Genomic DNA, 18957 nt, shown 5'->3' on the forward strand with positions numbered 1-18957 from the left:
ATTTGAGGATGATCTCTTACCATCTTTTAACGTATGTTGGTATGACGCGACCGGGAATCGAACCAACGTTTGTCCGCTTTCCCTGCACATGCGGTGTAAATCTGGTAGGCGTATCGTGTAGGAATAATCTATGCTTAAGTAAAGTGCTGTTTTAACAGTATTCCAGTAATTCCACGGCGTTTCACATTAGTGTTAGAGGAAAGCCTAATATCATAGACGTCTACTATGATTCACTTCCGTGAACCCCTTGTGCAGTCGGGTGCTGAGATACCAAGAATCATATTTGGGGTTAATCTTGGATTCGAACCAACATTATGCGTATCTTGGCACGACTAAGGGGCGCAACTCCATGCCGAACAACGAATTATTGCAAAACACCAACATAACATTTATTGTCACAATGAAGCAAAAGGCAGGATAACATTCGACACAACCACGTATACAAGCAGACATTCAATAAATCAGTACAGAATTTCCAAAATATGTACATGTATATTTCACTTCAATACATCATAAATCTAAACTATCAACGTCAGGAGTACGGTACTCGCATAACATCAGTTGTTTGGCGGCTCGTCACCTCTATAGGAGATGCAAGCTCAAAAGTATAAGGGGCGATTGGGTAGTTAAAGCGTTCGCACGTCACGCAGATTCGATTCCCCACACGGGTACGATGTGTGAAGACCATTTTTGGTTTTTCCCGCCGTGATATTGCCGGAATATTGTTAAAAGCAGCGTAAAAGCACACTCACTCCAAGTCATAAAGTCCGGACACGCTATCCAGTTGGTCAAACCTCCGGGCGCGGGTATGATGCTCAAATATCAAGAATCGTTATCGAGGCGAATCTAAGAATCGTATCAGCATCAAGCGGATCCTGGCAAGATTAAGGGACGCAACTATTCTAAATTCTCAATTATACCATTTTGTCCCTTTCCTTATACAATCTGTAGTTTACCACATTTTGCTGTAATGTGTCTTCAAAGTTCTTTATTCATCAGTTCCTGTACTCTTTTTATGTAGATGGATAAGACTGAAAACATATGTATTGCCTCTGCGCCCATCCCCACCAGATGTCACTTTTCTAGGAGCGAGCTTCCGCTTTAGCCTCGTTTTCACAAAGGACAAAATCCCGCCCCGGAAGTTAAAACTGAACGTGAAATAAAATACGAAATTTAGAGGAAATGAAAGTAGTGTAGTAAAATTGCATATAAGAACGAGACTACTCAGGGTATCCGGGGACACAACATCATGTGCATAATTTAAAACAAGATTTAAGTTCACAAACATCTCGAAAATCCACGTGAAGCACGTTACGAGAAGAAGCATCAACGATATCCGGATTGTGTTTCTGGTGTCTGTGTATTCGGACGGTTTATGTCCCACAACCAAGCGTTGCATGTATCTATGACTCTTGTAGGTCGATCTGATGAGACAGACGTTGAAGGCTAGAAGAAGGAAGCACGGCAGTAACTGTGCCAAGATAAGTCGCAGCAGCGTATCCACGCGGGTGAGGTATGTATCGTTGTATGAATGTAAAAAACACGTGTTTAGGACCTTAACAACAGAATCGCAACCTTCACAGGCCAGAGTCAACGGTCTTGGGACAAGAACGAGCTGAAAACAGTGAGATATGAACGAAAGTATGGCTAGAAACACGATCGACAACGTCACGCCTTTGTAAGAACTGATCCAAGCTTTGCACACCATTTGAGCGACACCTACGTAACGTTGAAACGCAAGTAATGCTGTCAACCACAGTGACACTGTGTGGAGAACTTGTGGGGTAAACCGGCATAGGTAGATCAACACAAAACACCATCCCATACTCGGGTAATTCCGGTAACCTTCGTAAGTGTACGTATACATATATCCAGGTAATGAGAACAATGCTGTGAATGTATCACAGGCTGCGATGGAGACGAGTATGACGTTTGTGGGCGACCTGAGTCGCCGCCGAGTGAGAACAACGACAACGACAGCATTCAACACCAGCGTCAGGAAGATGACCACAGGGGCAGCGTAGCCCATGAGGGGCACGGCTAGATCCAAAGGAGCCTCTTCTTCAAGGTCCAGCGGATTGTGATTAAATGATACATTCCGAACTCGGCTGCCATTTTGACAGCAGTAAACCAGTATTTTAGGCCCCTTCTTCATCTTCCTCCTGCCCGACACTGAGGCTCCCTCTCGAGGCAGACGCTGCAATGATTACTCATGTTTGACGTGCAGGAAGCAGTTTTGTCATACCTTCCTTGAGAGGCGACAAAGAGAGACGTCGCCATTTAAGTGAAACCTATTAATCGCATTGTATAATTAAATCTTATCATTGCACATTTCCGCGCACGGAAAGCGCCACTTTTAGAAAAGTTCACCAATTACAACAGATTTGTTAAGTAGTTTCAGGACTATATGCCATAATACAGACTCATAATAATTAGCATATATCGTGAAACCCGCCGCGATACCACCTGAATGCATCAATGGTGTCCACTGTGCGTCAAGATACGCCGGATCGGCTCCATGTAACATGTTAAAAAGGATTGACATGCAATCAAGGGTGACCACAAAGCGTCAAGGTACGCCAGTTCTGCTCCTTTTAACGTGTTAAAAAGGATTGACATGCAATCAAGGGTGAACACAGAGCGTCAAGGTACATCAGTTCGGCTTCATGTTACGTGTTTAAAAGGACTGACATGTATCAATGGTGTCCACTGTGCGTCAAGATACGCCAGTTCTGCCCAATGTAACATGTTACAAAGGACTGACATGCATCAAGGAGGTCCACAGAGCGTCAAGAGACGCAAGTACGGCTCCATGTAACATGTTACAATGGACTGACATGCATCAAGGAGGTCCACAGAGCGTCAAGAGACGCAAGTACGGCTCCATGTAACATGTTACAAAGGACTGACATGCATCAAGGAGGTCCACAGAGCGTCAAGAGACGCAAGTACGGCTCCATGTAACGTGTTACAAAGGACTGACATGCATCAAGGAGGTCCACAGAGCGTCAAGAGACGCAAGTACGGCTCCATGTAACATGTTACAATGGACTGACATGCATCAAGGAGGTCCACAGAGCGTCAAGAGACGCAAGTACGGCTCCATGTAACATGTTACAATGGACTGACATGCATCAAGGGTGTCCACAGAGCGTCAATAGACGCAAGTACGGCTCAATGTAACATGTTACAAAGGACTGACATGCATCAAGGAGGTCCACAGAGCGTCAATAGACGCAAGTACGGCTCCATGTAACATGTTACAAAGGACTGGCATGCATCAAGGGTGTCAACAGAGCGTCAAGAGACGCACGTACGGGTCCATGTAACATGTTACAAAGGACTGACATGCATCAAGGAGGTCCACAGAGCGTCAAGAGACGCAAGTAAGGCTCCATGTAACATGTTACAAAGGACTGACATGCATCAAGGAGGTCCACAGAGCGTCAAGAGACGCAAGTACGGCTCCATGTAACATGTTACAATGGACCGACATGTATCAAGGGTGTCCACAGAGCGTCAAGAGACGCAAGTACGGCTCCATGTAACATGTTACAATGGACTGACATGCATCAAGGGTGTCAACAGAGCGTCAAGAGACGCAAGTACGGCTCCATGTAACATGTTACAAAGGACTGACATGCATCAAGGAGGTCAACAGAGCGTCAAGAGACGCAAGTACGGCTCCATGTAACATGTTACAATGGACTGACATGCATCAAGGAGGTCCACAGAGCGTCAATAGACGCACGTACGGCTCCATGTAACATGTTACAATGGACTGACATGCATCAAGGGTGTCCACAGAGCGTCAAGAGACGCAAGTACGGCTCCATGTAACATGTTACAAAGGACTGACATGTATCAAGGAGGTCCACAGAGCGTCAAGAGACGCAAGTACGGCTCCATGTAACATGTACAAAGGACTGACAAACAAATATAGGTCGTTTGGGTGTTAAGACACACAATTAGATTGGATGTCTACGTATTAACTATGAACTCAAACGGCCAACAAAGGCGGACTTTGCCAGGATGTAGACACAACAGCAGCATCGATTAATGCCGTTCAGGTTCAGTGGTACACTATGTCGACCATGTCTCAGCTGAGAGTTGGACTCGACCATCTGCCATCACCTCTAAACACCCTGTCTTCTCTGTTGTAATGCGAGGTGGGAGCCAGTAATAGCTCGTATCTTTCAAGGATATATACACACTTCTAAAAACTCAATCTGACTAATAAATCAACTTGTATTTTTATTCAACAATAATAATAATCACATGGCAAGGCAAAAACACAACCACATAGTTTATTAAAATCATATCAACTGCGTGTAAGATTATATATATTATATGACTTACACCTGCCTGTACCAGAAGGCAGTTATAGTCTGACAAACACGACGGACACATTGTAATGAACCAACACGACGCGGCTGATATCCTTAGGTATTCTAAAAACAATAATTACACCATCTTTTATCAACAACATCATTGACGATTTGTCAGCTAACTTAGACATGCACATATCACACAACCGGTTCACAGCATTTTCTTTGAAAGGTAAATTCAGAGTCACTATTGTTTAAATATTAAACGTCAATGCAAGAAAATAACCAGTCTTGATTGTCCGCCGAAAGATATTCCGTCTGGGGTTAAGGGCAAAATAGCTGTGAAAATGATATGAATGGACCACTGACAACCAATGATGACATCATGCACTACTTGAGATTCTAGCCCTAGGGAATCCAAGACATTAAGAAACAACAAGAAAACAGCGTAATCACTATCCCCGCCATGGGGCACATTAGAATGTTGTTCATTGATATAGTAGTGAATATAAAGTATACAAAAAAGTATCATAAAGCCTTTAGAAAAGACAAGCACTTGGATCTCTTTATGCCATCAGAAAAAATGATTAAATGTGACATAACTACACACCTCTGCAAAACAATAACTGTCTTAATAAATATCTCTTAGATAATCTTCAGTAGTTTCTGAGAAAACATGTCACCACATTCCAGAAACTATGCACTAAGTAAAATGACTTGTCTCCTTTGCAGAAACTATGCACTAAGTAAAATAACTTGTCTCCTTTGCAGAAACTATGCACTAAGTAAAATGACTTGTCTCCTTTGCAGAAACTATGCACTAAGTAAAATGACTTGTCTCCTTTGCAGAAACTATGCACTAAGTTAAATAACTTGTCTCCTTTGCAGAAACTATGCACTAAGTAAAATGACTTGTCTCCTTTGCAGAAACTATGCACTAAGTAAAATGACTTGTCTCCTTTGCAGAAACTATGCTCTAAGTAAAATGACTTGTCTCCTTTGCAGAAACTATGCACTAAGTAAAATGACTTGTCTCCTTTGCAGAAACTCTGCACCAAGTAAAATAACTTGTCTCCTTTGCAGAAACTATGCACTAAATAAAATGACTTGTCTCCTTTGCAGAAACTATGCACTAAGTAAAAGGACTTGTCTCCTTTGCAGAAACTATGCACTAAGTAAAATAACTTATCTCCTTTGCAGAAACTATGCACTAAGTAAAATGACTTGTCTCCTTTGCAGAAACTATGCACTAAGTAAAATGACTTGTCTCCTTTGCAGAAACTATGCACTAAGTAAAATGACTTGTCTCCTTTGCAGAAACTATGCACTGAGTAAAATAACTTATCTCCTTTGCAGAAACTATGCACTAAGTAAAATGACATGTCTCCTTTGCAGAAACTATGCACTAAGTAAAATGACTTGTCTCCTTTACAGAAACTATGCACTAAGTAAAATGACTTGTCTCCTTTGCAGAAACTATGCACTAAGTAAAATGACTTGTCTCCTTTGCAGAAACTATGCACTAAGTAAAATGACTTGTCTCCTTTACAGAAACTATGCACTAAGTAAAATGACTTGTCTCCTTTGCAGAAACTATGCACTTAGTAAAATGACTTGTCTCCTTTGCAGAAACTATGCACTAAGTAAAATAGCATGGGCCAACGGCCGTAACGCTGTAAAACATAATTTACGGGACCAATCTTGGAACTCAGTCTTGACAAGTATCTCTTAGATAAGCATGCAAACTCTCATTCATGTAACTTTAGTGGTTTCTGAGAAAACTTGTTCCCATTTCATGCAGTATGCACTGCAAGTTGAAAAGCACGGATCAAGGGCCATAACTCTGTAATAAATGAATTTACGACACCAATTTTCGAACTTATTTGAGATTATGACCAGTAACATCCGTTTTATTCCTCTGACGTAAATAGTTTTGGAGCAAATTTGTGCACTTAGAGAAGCGGGCGGACGGACGGACAAACTCCGTTCCTATATCCCCCGCCCCACTTCGTGGCGGGGGATAGTAATGTTAAAAGGTGCGAGGCTTGGGTCAGATGAAAGTGCATTTGCCAAAATAGGGAGTCAATTCTCAAAATATAATTATTGACCTGATAACTAAATTTGTATAATGAACAATGCTCTACCAGCTGATGATAGCCCTAATTACACATACACAATGTCACAGTGAACAAATTGTTTATAACATCTAGACCTTCATTGGAAATACAACGGCCTGTAATCGGAACTGACGGACAACGAACCACGCGGGGTCAAGTCAAACATTGTAGCCACCAGCCCCCCATACTGATGATTCGGGGACCCATTATGGCCGGAATCCTTAAGTTGATACATCATTGGGATGATGTTTGTAACTTTAATTGTTCTCACAACAACGCAGATTATTACAGAGCGCACGCACATGATTATCCAGTCATGAATCACCTTCCTTGCACATTTCTGTACTGTTCAAATTGTCGCCGGAACGTATTTTATTTTTGTCGAATTTCATATTCACAGAACACTACCGTTGTATCCATTGCTATGTCTTTGCTTCTGAAAATGAGTCAGGCTGAAGTGATGTGTACTCCGCCCGTCGACACCTGGTGTTACTCTGTTAGGTGTGATCTTCCGCTTGAGCCTCGGTTTCACACATGACAAAATCATGACCCGGAAGTTGGTGCTGAACGCGAAGTAAAAGAAGAAGTTGAGAGGAAACGAAAGGATGATTGTAAAATTACTGACAAGGAGAAGCCTGCCTAATGTGTCCGCGGAAACCAAAAAGCGTTTTGAATAAATTTGGGCGAAATTTAAAACCAGATTTACGTCAACAAACATTTCAAACATGCACGTGCAGCACGTTACGAGAAGCAACATTAACGAGATCCGGATTGTGTTTTTCGTGTCCGAGGATTCGGAAAGCTTGTGTCCAACAACCAGGCGTCGCCTATATGTATAGCTTCTGTATGTAGCCCTGATGAGGCAGAGGTTGAACACTAGCAGAAGGCAACAGGGTAGAACCTGGGCAAGGGTTAGTCTCACCCACGTATACACATAGGAGAAATAGTCCACATTCTCTATAACAGCTAAATGTCTGTAACAAGTGTTCGAGATCTGAATACCTGTCGGAGTGAATAATTCTTTTCCGATTACAGTCACAGGTTTTAAGACAAGAAAGAGCTGAAAACAGTGAGATATGAACGAAAATATGCCTAAAAACACGATCGACAAAGCCACACCTTTGTAGCGACTGATCCAAGTTCTGCACACCATTTGAGCGACACCTACGTAACGTTGAAACGCAAGTAATGCTGTCAACCACAGTGACACTGTGTGGAGAACTTGTGGGGTAAACCGGCATAGGTAGGTCAACACATAACACCATCCCATACTCGGGTAATTCCGGTAACCTTCGTAAGTGTACGTATACATATATCCAGGTAATGAGAACAATGCTGTGAATGTATCACAGGCTGCGATGGAGACGAGTATGACGTTTGTGGGCGACCTGAGTCGCCGCCGAGTGAGAACGACGACAACGACAGCATTCAACACCAGCGTCAGGAAGACGACCACAGGGGCAGCGTAGCCCATGAGGGGCACGGCTAGATCCACAGGGGCCTCTTGTTCAAGGTCCATCAGACTGTAACGTTGTGTGACGTTCAAAATATGGGTGACGTTGAGGCACACGCGTTGAATCAGTGAAGAAGCCTTTGTATTTACAGTGGTGTCGCCCATCAGCGAGGCTACACGCTGGAGGCAGAAACTGTAATGATCCTTCATGTTTGGTGTTGGTGTATACGCTGAAGGTGAACGTCTATCTGATCCAGCAAATGAAGATGCTAATTTTCCTCGTCAACATGCCGCACATACATGGCTCAAAGTTGTCAGTCACAGGAGACCCTGGTGCAACTGCGATATGTGTGTTGTCGTCCATCAAGTTAAATTATCACTTATCTTGTACGGATGAGCTTCTACACCACGCTTACATGCACAGAAACATGCGTTATTCTTGGGTTCAACTGGTTAATCCCTCCGCTGTTCTTGAAGTGAGTGTTCAATGCAACTGGAGAAATCGCAGAAACGCAACCGTCTGAAAGAAAAGAACAAAGAAATGAGCTTGGTCTTTGTCAAACAGCTACGCACCCACTTTTGCAATGTTATATCACATGAGTTTTCACATATATCACCATTTGGATCAGGCAATTCTTCTTACGGATGCAGGCTGGGATAGCACAGATGTATCAATGTAAATACTCATCCTTTTTAACGATTATAAAGTTAACATTGATGTCACAATGTAAACTTATTCTTATTATCAGTATTTTAATTACAATGAAACCATGTTAGTTCTGAAAACGTGATGCGTTGTATGGGTGTAAGAGTGGATGTGGCGTGGTGTGTTGTATGAGTGTGAGAGTGGATGTGGTGTGATGCGTTGTATGGGTGTGAGAATGGATGTGGTGCGTTGTATGGGTGTGAGAGTGGATGTGGCGTGGTGCGTTGTATGGGAGCGGATGTGGAGTGGTGCGTTGTATGGGTGTGAGAGTGGATGTGGCGTGGTGCGTTGTATGGGTGTGAGAGTGGATGTGGCGTGGAGTGTTGTATGGGTGTGAGAGTGGATGTGGCGTGGTGCGTTGTATGGCTGTGAGAATTGGTGTGGCGTGGTCTGTTGTATGGGTGTGAGAGTGGATGTGGCGTGGTGCGTTGTATGGGTGTGAGAGTGGATGTGGCGTGGAGTGTTGTATGGGTGTGAGAGTGGATGTGGCGTGGTGCGTTGTATGGGTGTGAAAGTGGATGTGGCGTGGTGCGTTGTATGGGTGTGAAAGTGGATGTGGCGTGGTGCGTTGTATGGCTGTGAGAATTGGTGTGGCGTGGTGCGTTGTATGGGTGTGAGAGTGGATGTGGCGTGGTGCGTTGTATGGGTGTGAGAGTGGATGTGGCGTGGAGTGTTGTATGGGTGTGAGAGTGGATGTGGCGTGGTGCGTTGTATGGGTGTGAGAGTGGATGTGGCGTGGTGCGTTGTATGGGTGTGAAAGTGGATGTGGCGTGGTGCGTTGTATGGGTGTGAGAGTGGATGTGGCGTGGTGCGTTGTATGGGTGTGAGAGTGGATGTGGCGTGGTGCGTTGTATGGGTGTGAGAGTGGATGTGGCGTGGAGTGTTGTATGGGTGTGAGAGTGGATGTGGCGTGGTGCGTTGTATGGGTGTGAAAGTGGATGTGGCGTGGTGCGTTGTATGGGTGTGAGAGTGGATGTGGCGTGGAGTGTTGTATGGGTGTGAGAGTGGATGTGGCGTGGTGCGTTGTATGGGTGTGAAAGTGGATGTGGCGTGGTGCGTTGTATGGCTGTGAGAATTGGTGTGGCGTGGTGCGTTGTATGGGTGTGAGAGTGGATGTGGCGTGGTGCGTTGTATGGGTGTGAGAGTGGATGTGGCGTGGAGTGTTGTATGGGTGTGAGAGTGGATGTGGCGTGGTGCGTTGTATGGGTGTGAAAGTGGATGTGGCGTGGTGCGTTGTATGGCTGTGAGAATTGGTGTGGCGTGGTGCGTTGTATGGGTGTGAGAGTGGATGTGGCGTGGTGCGTTGTATGGGTGTGAGAGTGGATGTGGCGTGGTGCGTTGTATGGGTGTGAGAGTGGATGTGGCGTGGTGCGTTGTATGGGTGTGAGAGTGGATGTGGCGTGATGCGTTGTATGGGTGTGAGAGTGGATGTGGCGTGGTGCGTTGTATGGGTGTGAGAGCGGATGTGGCGTGGTGCGTTGTATGGGTGTGGGAGCGGATGTGGCGTGGTGCGTTGTATGGGTGTGAGAGTGAATGTGGCGTGGTGCGTTGTATGTGTGCGAGAGTGAATGTGGCGTGGTGCGTTGTATGAAAGTGAAAGTGGATGTGGCGTGGTGCGTTGTATGGGTGTGGGAGTAGCTGTGTCGTGGTGCGTTGTATGAGTGTGGGAGTGGATGTGGCGTGGTGTGTTGTATGAGTGTGACAGAATTTTGAGTAATTTAGTGTTACGTTTTGTGCTGATATGCTATGCATGTTGGCCAGACAGTGTACATCATTGTATTCGCTACTATAACTTCGTCATTTTGCACTGCAGGACACACTTATAAACTACAATACAAATTTCTTCTTCTTCGTATATTACCATAATTCATTAATCCGGACGTTAAAGATGTGCCCGAATTAACAAGGTTTTACTGTATCATGTCGTGTTGGCGTCGAGTGGGAAAAACCACGGAGTAATGCAGGTCATAAACATCACCAGGGGCGGTCGGGTAGCCTGGTGGTTAAAGCGTTCGCTCGTCACGCCGAAGAACCGGGTTCGATTCCCGACATGGGTACAATGTGTGAAACCCATTTCTGGTGTCCCCCGCCGTGATATTGCTGGAATATTGCTAAAAGCGGCGTCAAACCATACTCGCTCACTCACTCATAAACAATAACTACGGTGAAACCCACGACCCTCGCGTATAGTGTAGTCAAGCTAAGGATCATAATTGTGGCAAAACTAGGATTCGACCCCAATATCATTGGTAAGGATTCGACTAAGGGACTCAACTCCGTACAGCTAATTGAAGCGGCCACGCCCACTTGGCCAAGCGCGCCTCCGGTTATCTATAAAACAGGCCCTGGTGTTGAAATAAAAAACACCCGAAACGCGATCTATTTTATGTGTGATTGAAGTAAATGTTTGATTACTCCTCCGATTCCACAGAACAGAAAATCGAACTTTACCCGCCACACTTTAAATGATTTTCTCCCGTCATTAATCATTTGGTAGTGTCTTTTACTCCGGACTGTTTGTATAGACATCAATAACAGGTGCCATGGACATACTCTACTTGCTGTCAAGTCTCATTACTCACTACAACCTGAAGGCCCGACAAAAGCACAATCAATTCCGCTCGTTCTTTTTTACTTCTAATGGACCCGTGAAGATTCCGGGGTAGAATAGGTCTTCAGCAAAACATGCTTGCCGTAAAAGGCGACTATGCTTGTCGTAAGAGGCGACTAACGGGATCGGGTGGTCAGGCTCGCTGACTTGGTTGATGCATGTCATCGATCCTAATTGCATGGATCGATGTTCATGATATTAAATACTGGATTGTCTGTTCCAGACTCGATTATTTACAGACCGCCGTCATATAGCTGGAATATTGCTGAGTACGGCGTTAAACAACAGACCAACAACAACAACAACTTCTAATGAAGATCGATGCGTTGTTGAATTCTTGATTACCTTGAAGGGGCGGTCGTGTAGCCTAGTGGTTGCCTTGCTCGTCACGCCGAAGACCCGCGTTCGATTCTCGACATGGGTGCAATGTGTGAAGCCCATTTCTGGTGTCCCCCGCCGTGATATTGCTGGAATATTGCTAAAAGCGGCGTAAAACCATACTCACTGACACTGATTACCTTGAAAATACACTGTAAAAATGTGTTAAGAATGTAAACACATACAAAACATGTTTAGACCTAGACGTGTTCAGGGATGTGTTTAAATCCTAAACGGAATACACATTTGGTGTGTTCCATCTACACGTTTAGGGTCTAAACACATAAAATTAGCCATCTTCTCACAGACTACATACCACCTAAACACAACACCCCGATAATCTAAACATCTTCAGAGTGTAAATATGTTTACGACAAAACGCAAATCGTTGTGTATCATCCTATAATAGAATAAACATGTTCTCACAGCTAAACACCGCCTCGGGATACGGGTGTTTCCCACGTTTAGATCCTAAATACGTTTAGCACAATCCTAAACATGTTTAGACCCCAAACGTGTCACAATTATGGGACAAGGAACGTGTTTAGGTTTGTGTTTAGAAATTTACACATTTTTACAGTGCACACTACTCATTCCTCGGATATATTCTGCTTATTCAGCTACCCAAGTAATATCACAGTAATGCCCTGTTGGGTAGCCTTGTGGTTAAAGCCAAAGGCCCGGGAGAGATTCTATCCATCGGTGCAAAGTCCATTTCCGGTGTCGCACCCCGGTGACGTTAATAGTGAGAGTTACCCGCCCTTGTCGTATGCTCACTTTCGAGAAAATGGCCGCGTCGAATACGTTTTCGGGTTCACCACGTACAAACGCACGCACGCACGATATATGTACCAATATTTGAAGTTAAGGCATAGAGCATATTTTAAATATATCATGATGATTTAACACACACACACACGCACACGCACACACACACACACACACACCTAATGATCGCATGCTTTTTCGAAAACATATTTTTTAAATGTTAGCACGTTTTGTTTGGTACTGTTTTTTCCGATGATGTTCATATTATAAATAATGGAATATTAATAATTAAACATGCTTAATCGATGAGTATGTACTTACAGCCATATTTAGGTATTAAACTTAATTATTTATAAAATATCCTCTTTGTTTCGTAATAGCACAAGGACGGTACTTTATAAGTAATAACACAAACGATCAATTAAATTGTTTGCTTTTCTTCACAAAAAGGAATTCTTTTCTGATGAACTGGTAATCAGGTCATCGCATCTTTATCTCCACATCAAACAAGCGGCGTATCCTCGTAAGAACTTCGATCACACGATTGGTGTGGTCTTGTCGGATTCAAGGGTTTGTCTATCATGATAAATGTCATTAACCACAAGCCTCCACGGCAACGCTCCACAATGTTTGATTGAGTGTCACTACAGTGTCTGTTACTATGCCTCCATGGCCATAACGCCCATTAGTGTTAGCGACATACTGCACTAATTGTATCCAGATTGTCTTTAAAAACAAACCAGGATGGATTAATGAGTTCCGAGTTGAATGACCCCAAACTATTTCACCTTCTCCAACTATGCTTCCTTGTGTCCATAGCTATGGCAACCCTTTTGTGAATTTTTAACCGTTGCTGTGTAGCACCGTCGTTGTATGTCCAGCCCGAGTGGTTGGGGCATGAGAATACACTGTGTGTTGCTTAGACTGTGTCTCTGTGTCTGTGTGTGTGTGTGTGAGCGAGGGGTGGAGTGTATATCGATTTCCGTGTGTGATGTGAGTATGAGTGTGGGGCCCCCATCCCTATCAGGGCTCATTTTTTACCCAAATCGAAAAATGTATAAGATTGAACAACGAACGAATTCCTGAACTGCAGAATTGTTCTTTCTAACAATCACTCACTGCATAGTTCCCCAGGATCATATCACTCACTGCATAGTTCCCCGGGATCATATCACTCACAACAGATTCCTAGTAACAGGACATCGGCCTAGCATAAGGGAATAGTTTTGCTCATTACAGAAGAAAGATTAGCCATTCTTGTTCCAGATGACACGAGACATCGCAATACATCAAGCATGGGTATTAATAAAAACACCATTTCCCCTAATCTTTGGTAACGCCATCGTTAGTCAGTAAAATATGTCAATAAGTTGCGACCTTCATGCTTAAAACAGAACTTAATTATAACAACCCGAATGATAAAATATATAAAACTTCATTAATCAATTTGATTTATTGTTTCACAACGTTTGGACCAAAGGGACAGGATGAAATGTGCAGTTTTTCACGGCTTTTATGTAGGATAGTGTTCTATTAAGCATCTGGTTTTCATCGAAAGAGGTGATGTGTGATTTTTTTAATAACATGATTTACGGACACCTTAATATCAAAAGTGTTGAAATATAACTTCAAAAAATGACAGAAATAATTAAATACAATCAAAATATGAATAGTGACCATCACCCTCAGACTATTCATTAAAACAAGTAACTTCTGTTTTGTTTAATTTGACTCGCTCGAGAATTGGGTTCATCAACTAAACAAATGGCTTTTAATTTCTAATTTTAATTCCACCAACCCAACCCTTTTACGAAAATAGCATCGGATACTATGTGATTTGAGAAGAGGTTTTATATATGCGATTGTGAAATACCGCTGACCGGAATTAACTTCCCACTCGTGTAATATAGTTCCAAGATTTTAGTTCCGGAGAATTTTTCTTGGATATAAATTCCACCTGAAGAAATCTTCAGGAGGAACCAGTATTATATCTTCCACCAGAACCTACCTGTCACTGTAAAACAAGCGGAAAACATCCGAGGTCCTTTGACCTGAAGCACTCCTCTGAGAATGTTGGAAAGTTTCTGTATCGTCAGTCAAAACATATAGTCACTCATCAGATCCACCCACATGAAGCTTTAACGAGTGTCCCACACTATATACCCACTGTATGGCCACGCAATTCTCCAACTCCCACAAGGTGCACATGAAGCGCTTTATGGTGTGAACCATACTCATGTGACTCCTAGATCTCTGTGAGGAGCTTTAACCTCATCAATAGCGGAAACGGATGCTTGTCCACGCAGTGAGCGGCCATATTTAATTTGCTCTCCAACAACTCTTAGCGGTGCTCCAACTCGGCTTTAAAGACAAATACCATGTGAGATTCCCACGCACATGCGTGCCTTGTGCTTCTCTGTGTGTTGATGTTTAGTCTCAAGTAGTTGTAAGACTCCTACAGGAATGCTTTTTAAGCTTGTTGTACCAACCGATTATTTAGATTTGAATAAAATAAACTTGATTAGATTTTGTGATAATGTGTTATTTGCTTAGCGCCGCCCTTGTCTTTCCAGTTATTGAGTGCAGATCAAATAAGCTTTTAGCTTAAATAAATAAATCCGTGAATTCTATGGTAAGTGTCGCCAACAGTTCTTAAATGAGTATTGATTCCGAATCAAATGGTAACATTGTTCTCTGATTATTATTTCTTGAAAAGTCCCGGTTGTGAGTTCACCTGATTTAATATGGCATTTATGTTAAAAACTAGTTTTCCTTCATTGTCAGGAATGGTACATACAGCTCTTGTCAGAAGGTTGACTTCCATCGTTTACATTTTGATATAGAACCTCATTTACTTACCAGAACCGCCAGTGGTATAGAGTCCACCCGGAGAGCGGAAGGTCGTGAGTTTAACCCTGGCCGCGTCATACCAAAATACGTTAAAAGATGGTTCTTGTTGTTATTGTCCTGGCGTTCGACATTAAGGGGCTAAAACAAGGACAGGTCGGCTCGTAGTCAGTATATTGTGGTTGGTTGGTTTAACACCGCACTATATTGTGTCTGAGTGGGGTATTCATGTTAAACTGCGGTATGGTATCTCAACCCCATTTCACCTCAACTCTCCTTACCTACCAGACTGTCAAACGGTATTTTAGCCAATGAGTGCTGTTTTTAACAGTATTTCAATTTTATCACGGAATATTAGGTGGACTAATTAAGTCGAAGATCCCCTACTTTGGCTGTTGGATGAGCGTTTGCCCGGAGTGTGGAAAGTCGGGGGTTCAATCCCCGGTTGCGTTAGAATGTAGTACTTTTTGTTACCCCGCCTGGCACTCGATATTAAGGAGATAAATGCTGTCAGATGTCTGTGCTATCGTAAGGAACAGCTACGACAGTCGAGGCCCAATGATTGGTTTGTGCATCGGGGCTGATTAGATTAAAGCATTTACCATGGACATGTTTTGACATACATGTATGTAGCAATAAATCACGCGCGAAGGGCAATATATGGCACTCTCTGTTTTTTTAATTCAGGTCTAACCTGTTTATCTCGGAAGTTACGGGCATGGGCACAATAAGAGACGCCATAAATATGTCATTGGTTGATAAATATATGTTTGCTATATTGCAATAAAATACATAATTTTTATGCTTCTCTCCATATGAAGCAGACATACTTTGTACCACTTAATAAAAGAAAAAAAGAGAGGCAATAATAACCTCTTTCCCAAGGACGTGAGGTGAAATGGGGTTCAACGCAGCGTTCAAGACTTATATAGCGACATGCGTGCAGGCGCGCGCGTGCTTGTGTGTCTGTTTGTGTGTGTGTCTGTTTGTGTGTGTGTCTGTTTGTGTGTGTGTCTGTTTGTGTGGCTGCTTGTACAAGGCCGGACTAATGCCGATTTTAAGTTGCTAGCCAACTGAGATACCATGCCGCGGTTTAACGAGACTACCCAACTCAGACAAAGTATACTGGCTCCGAGCCGACCAGTCCTTGTTTTATCCCCGATTGCCTTGCACCAGGCAGGGTAATAACAAGTACCATCTTTCATCGTCTTTTGGCATGACGCTGCCAAGGATGGAACCCCGGACCTTTCGCTCCCCAGGCGGTCGCTCAGTAGACCACGGAGGGGCTCCTATCCCCAGGAACACAATGAAGCACAGTTATGTCGAGGTTCCCGGAGTTCGAGATAAGCGGTGTACCGACAGCAGACCACCGTGCCAATAAAACTCTACCGACTTTAAAATTACTTGATTAAAATGGGATACTACTACTTCTACTACTACTACTTCTACTACTACTACTACTACTACTACTACTACTACTACCACTGCTGCTGCTGCTACTACTTCTATTACTACTACCACCACAAATATCAATACCAAACAACAACAACAACAACAGTAGGCCACTTAGATAACTCTACAAAGGCCCAAAGTCTACCATAAAAGCGTACAGGGAGATAAAACAGTCGCGACCTGAACCATAAACACTGCACCTACAATCTCATCACCAACACGTTACAAGCACGAAGATGTAGGTTCATGTTAAGCACGGTTTACTGACTACAGCACTAATTCGTCAGCCGAGAATGCGGACCCGTTATGACAGCACGTCTGCGTGTGGGTATTACTGTCTGTGGAGGCTCGGTAGCCGGCTACTGGACAGGTGGTTTTGACAGTCGCAATCACAGAAATAAGTATACATGTCTGTGCATGCGACATCACATTATGTCACAGTGTTATGAAACGTATTTATAGACCTGAGTTATGTGGCTGTTATATCTATATATTCAGAGGGAATATCATGTACCAACATCCTTAACCATCGACCCCTCAAACCACACTTTGCCCTCCAAACCTCCTTTCGTGTTTTACATCAACAGCTTGTTCGTTCGTTGTTGGAGGCTTGTGGGACGACAGGCCCAATTGCCTATATAAAATGCAGGCTTAGAGAGATCACAATGGCCGCTGGATATATGTAAATATGATATACAATTTCACCTCGTTAATCCGGATACCGCTATAATTCGGACCCCGCTAATCCGGGTCCCTATATAGTTCGGACCCCGCTAATGCGGACCCCTCTTTTGCTCATTACCCGTGAATCCGGGCACCCTATAGTTCGGACCCCGCGAATCCGACCCTACATTGTTCGGACCCCGCTAATCCGGACTCCTCTTTAGCTCATACCCCGTGGATCCGGGCACCGCTATAGTTCGGACCCCGCTAATCCGGACCCCTCTATAGCTTATACCCCGTGGATCCGGGCACCGGTATAGTTCGGACCCCGCTAATCCGGACTCTTCTATAGGTCATACCCCGTTAATCAGGACACCGCTATAGTTCGAAACCGCTAGTCTCTTGGAACGTCTAAATATACACAATACATTACTCTATGACCGCGATTCATTAATCTAGATTATTGTTAATCAGGTCAATTCCACTAGTCTGAATGTGCGGGGTTTCACTGTTCTTGGACTAGCTATCATTTAAGGAAAAGGCTAGCCTTACAGGGAGTGCAGACTATCTTTATTTACAAGATCCTGACATATTTTGTAACTTTTTATCACGTGACAGAACATTATTCAAGAAATTCACTTACCAGGTAGCAATCTCAATGAAATCTCCCTGTTCACATCCGTGTTCACATCCTTTTTCCTTATTCATCTTCGATGAAAATGTCCAGACGTCACATCCGTGACAGCGTTCCTTGCCGCGTTGATATAGATATATATCTTCATCATATATACAATTTATATTACGTTTCCCGTCACACGTCACGCGCTTCCGAATGAGCACTGTTTCCTTGTTACGCCGCGCCGTGCCCCAGGCTGCATAGCATCCCCCGTGACATACAGCGGCAAGATTTATACAGACATTGACTGCTTGTACAGACCAACAAACCTCCTCGTCATGACACAAGTGCTTGCAAGTGGGACTCTTAACCTAAATTCACACACTTGGCAAAAATAAACTATAATGTTAGATTCAACACTTATCCGTTCGCGTCACACACAACAGATTCGTCATAGTGGGTCTCATGCAACACTGTATCCTTACACAGGGGCCTTGGAATGGTCGCTGCACGCTAGATATCGCTGTTTCTCTTGTACATCGGTCAGACTTAACGAGATCACGAAACCAAGTGATGGATGGTACTGAGCTGAGGCCTTTGACCGCGGACATAAGGAACCTGTTTGAATTATTAATGGGGGACTTTGTTCGGGCAAATTGGCAGGTGCAGTAAATGAGATTTAACTCCCTGAAATAATGATTGCTACTCCCTGTTGTTGATATTTTTTTATGCATATCAATATAGCAGTTAATGTTTACCCGAATTTCACAGACATTGACAATTAATTACAAAGTCTACAACGCGGGATAAATGGACACCAGTCCTCTCACCAGAGTATCCCTTTAATAATTTACTTTACCTTAAGTTCCGACCGCTACATGGGAATTTGGGGATTTTGAAAATGCATGTACTACTGAACGAGAAAGTCTGCGACAGGCTATCTCTGACGATCGCTTTATGTATTCTGTTTATAGTTGAAAAGTCCCCCAAGATGAGATGAATGTGTAAGGTTTTATTT

The 18957-nt window shown here is 43.4% G+C and overlaps 1 protein-coding gene across 3 annotated transcripts; it reads right to left on the reverse strand.

Annotated features, from left to right (window-relative positions):
• Positions 1-373: 373 nt before the first annotated feature.
• On the reverse strand, positions 374-18262 carry LOC124140124 (sex peptide receptor-like). Of its 3 annotated transcripts, none has more exons than XM_048401613.1 (2): positions 17967-18248; positions 374-8418 (listed from the first exon to the last, which is right to left on the reverse strand). In XM_048401613.1, the coding sequence occupies exon 2, from the start codon at positions 2153-2155 to the stop codon at positions 989-991; it is 1167 nt and encodes a 388-aa protein (XP_048257570.1). In that variant the 5' UTR covers positions 2156-8418; positions 17967-18248; the 3' UTR covers positions 374-988. The 3 variants fall into 3 exon arrangements, with proteins under 3 accessions (XP_048257570.1, XP_046363468.1, XP_046363469.1); XM_046507512.2 differs by having other exon boundaries at positions 2163-8418; positions 17967-18262; XM_046507513.2 differs by lacking the exon at positions 17967-18248 and adding an exon at positions 14370-14544 and having other exon boundaries at positions 2163-8418.
• Between the last annotated feature and the right edge of the window lie 695 nt (positions 18263-18957).

Source organism: Haliotis rufescens, unplaced genomic scaffold (assembly GCF_023055435.1).
Source record: "Haliotis rufescens isolate VD_foot unplaced genomic scaffold, xgHalRufe1.0.p SCAF_23, whole genome shotgun sequence".
Lineage (NCBI taxonomy): Eukaryota > Metazoa > Mollusca > Gastropoda > Lepetellida > Haliotidae > Haliotis > Haliotis rufescens.

What these genes read in the sequence shown, in the direction of transcription:
- LOC124140124 (XM_046507512.2), bottom strand. Translation starts at nt 8,108, where the DNA reads ATGAAGGATCATTACAGTTTCTGCCTCCAGCGTGTAGCCTCGCTGATG.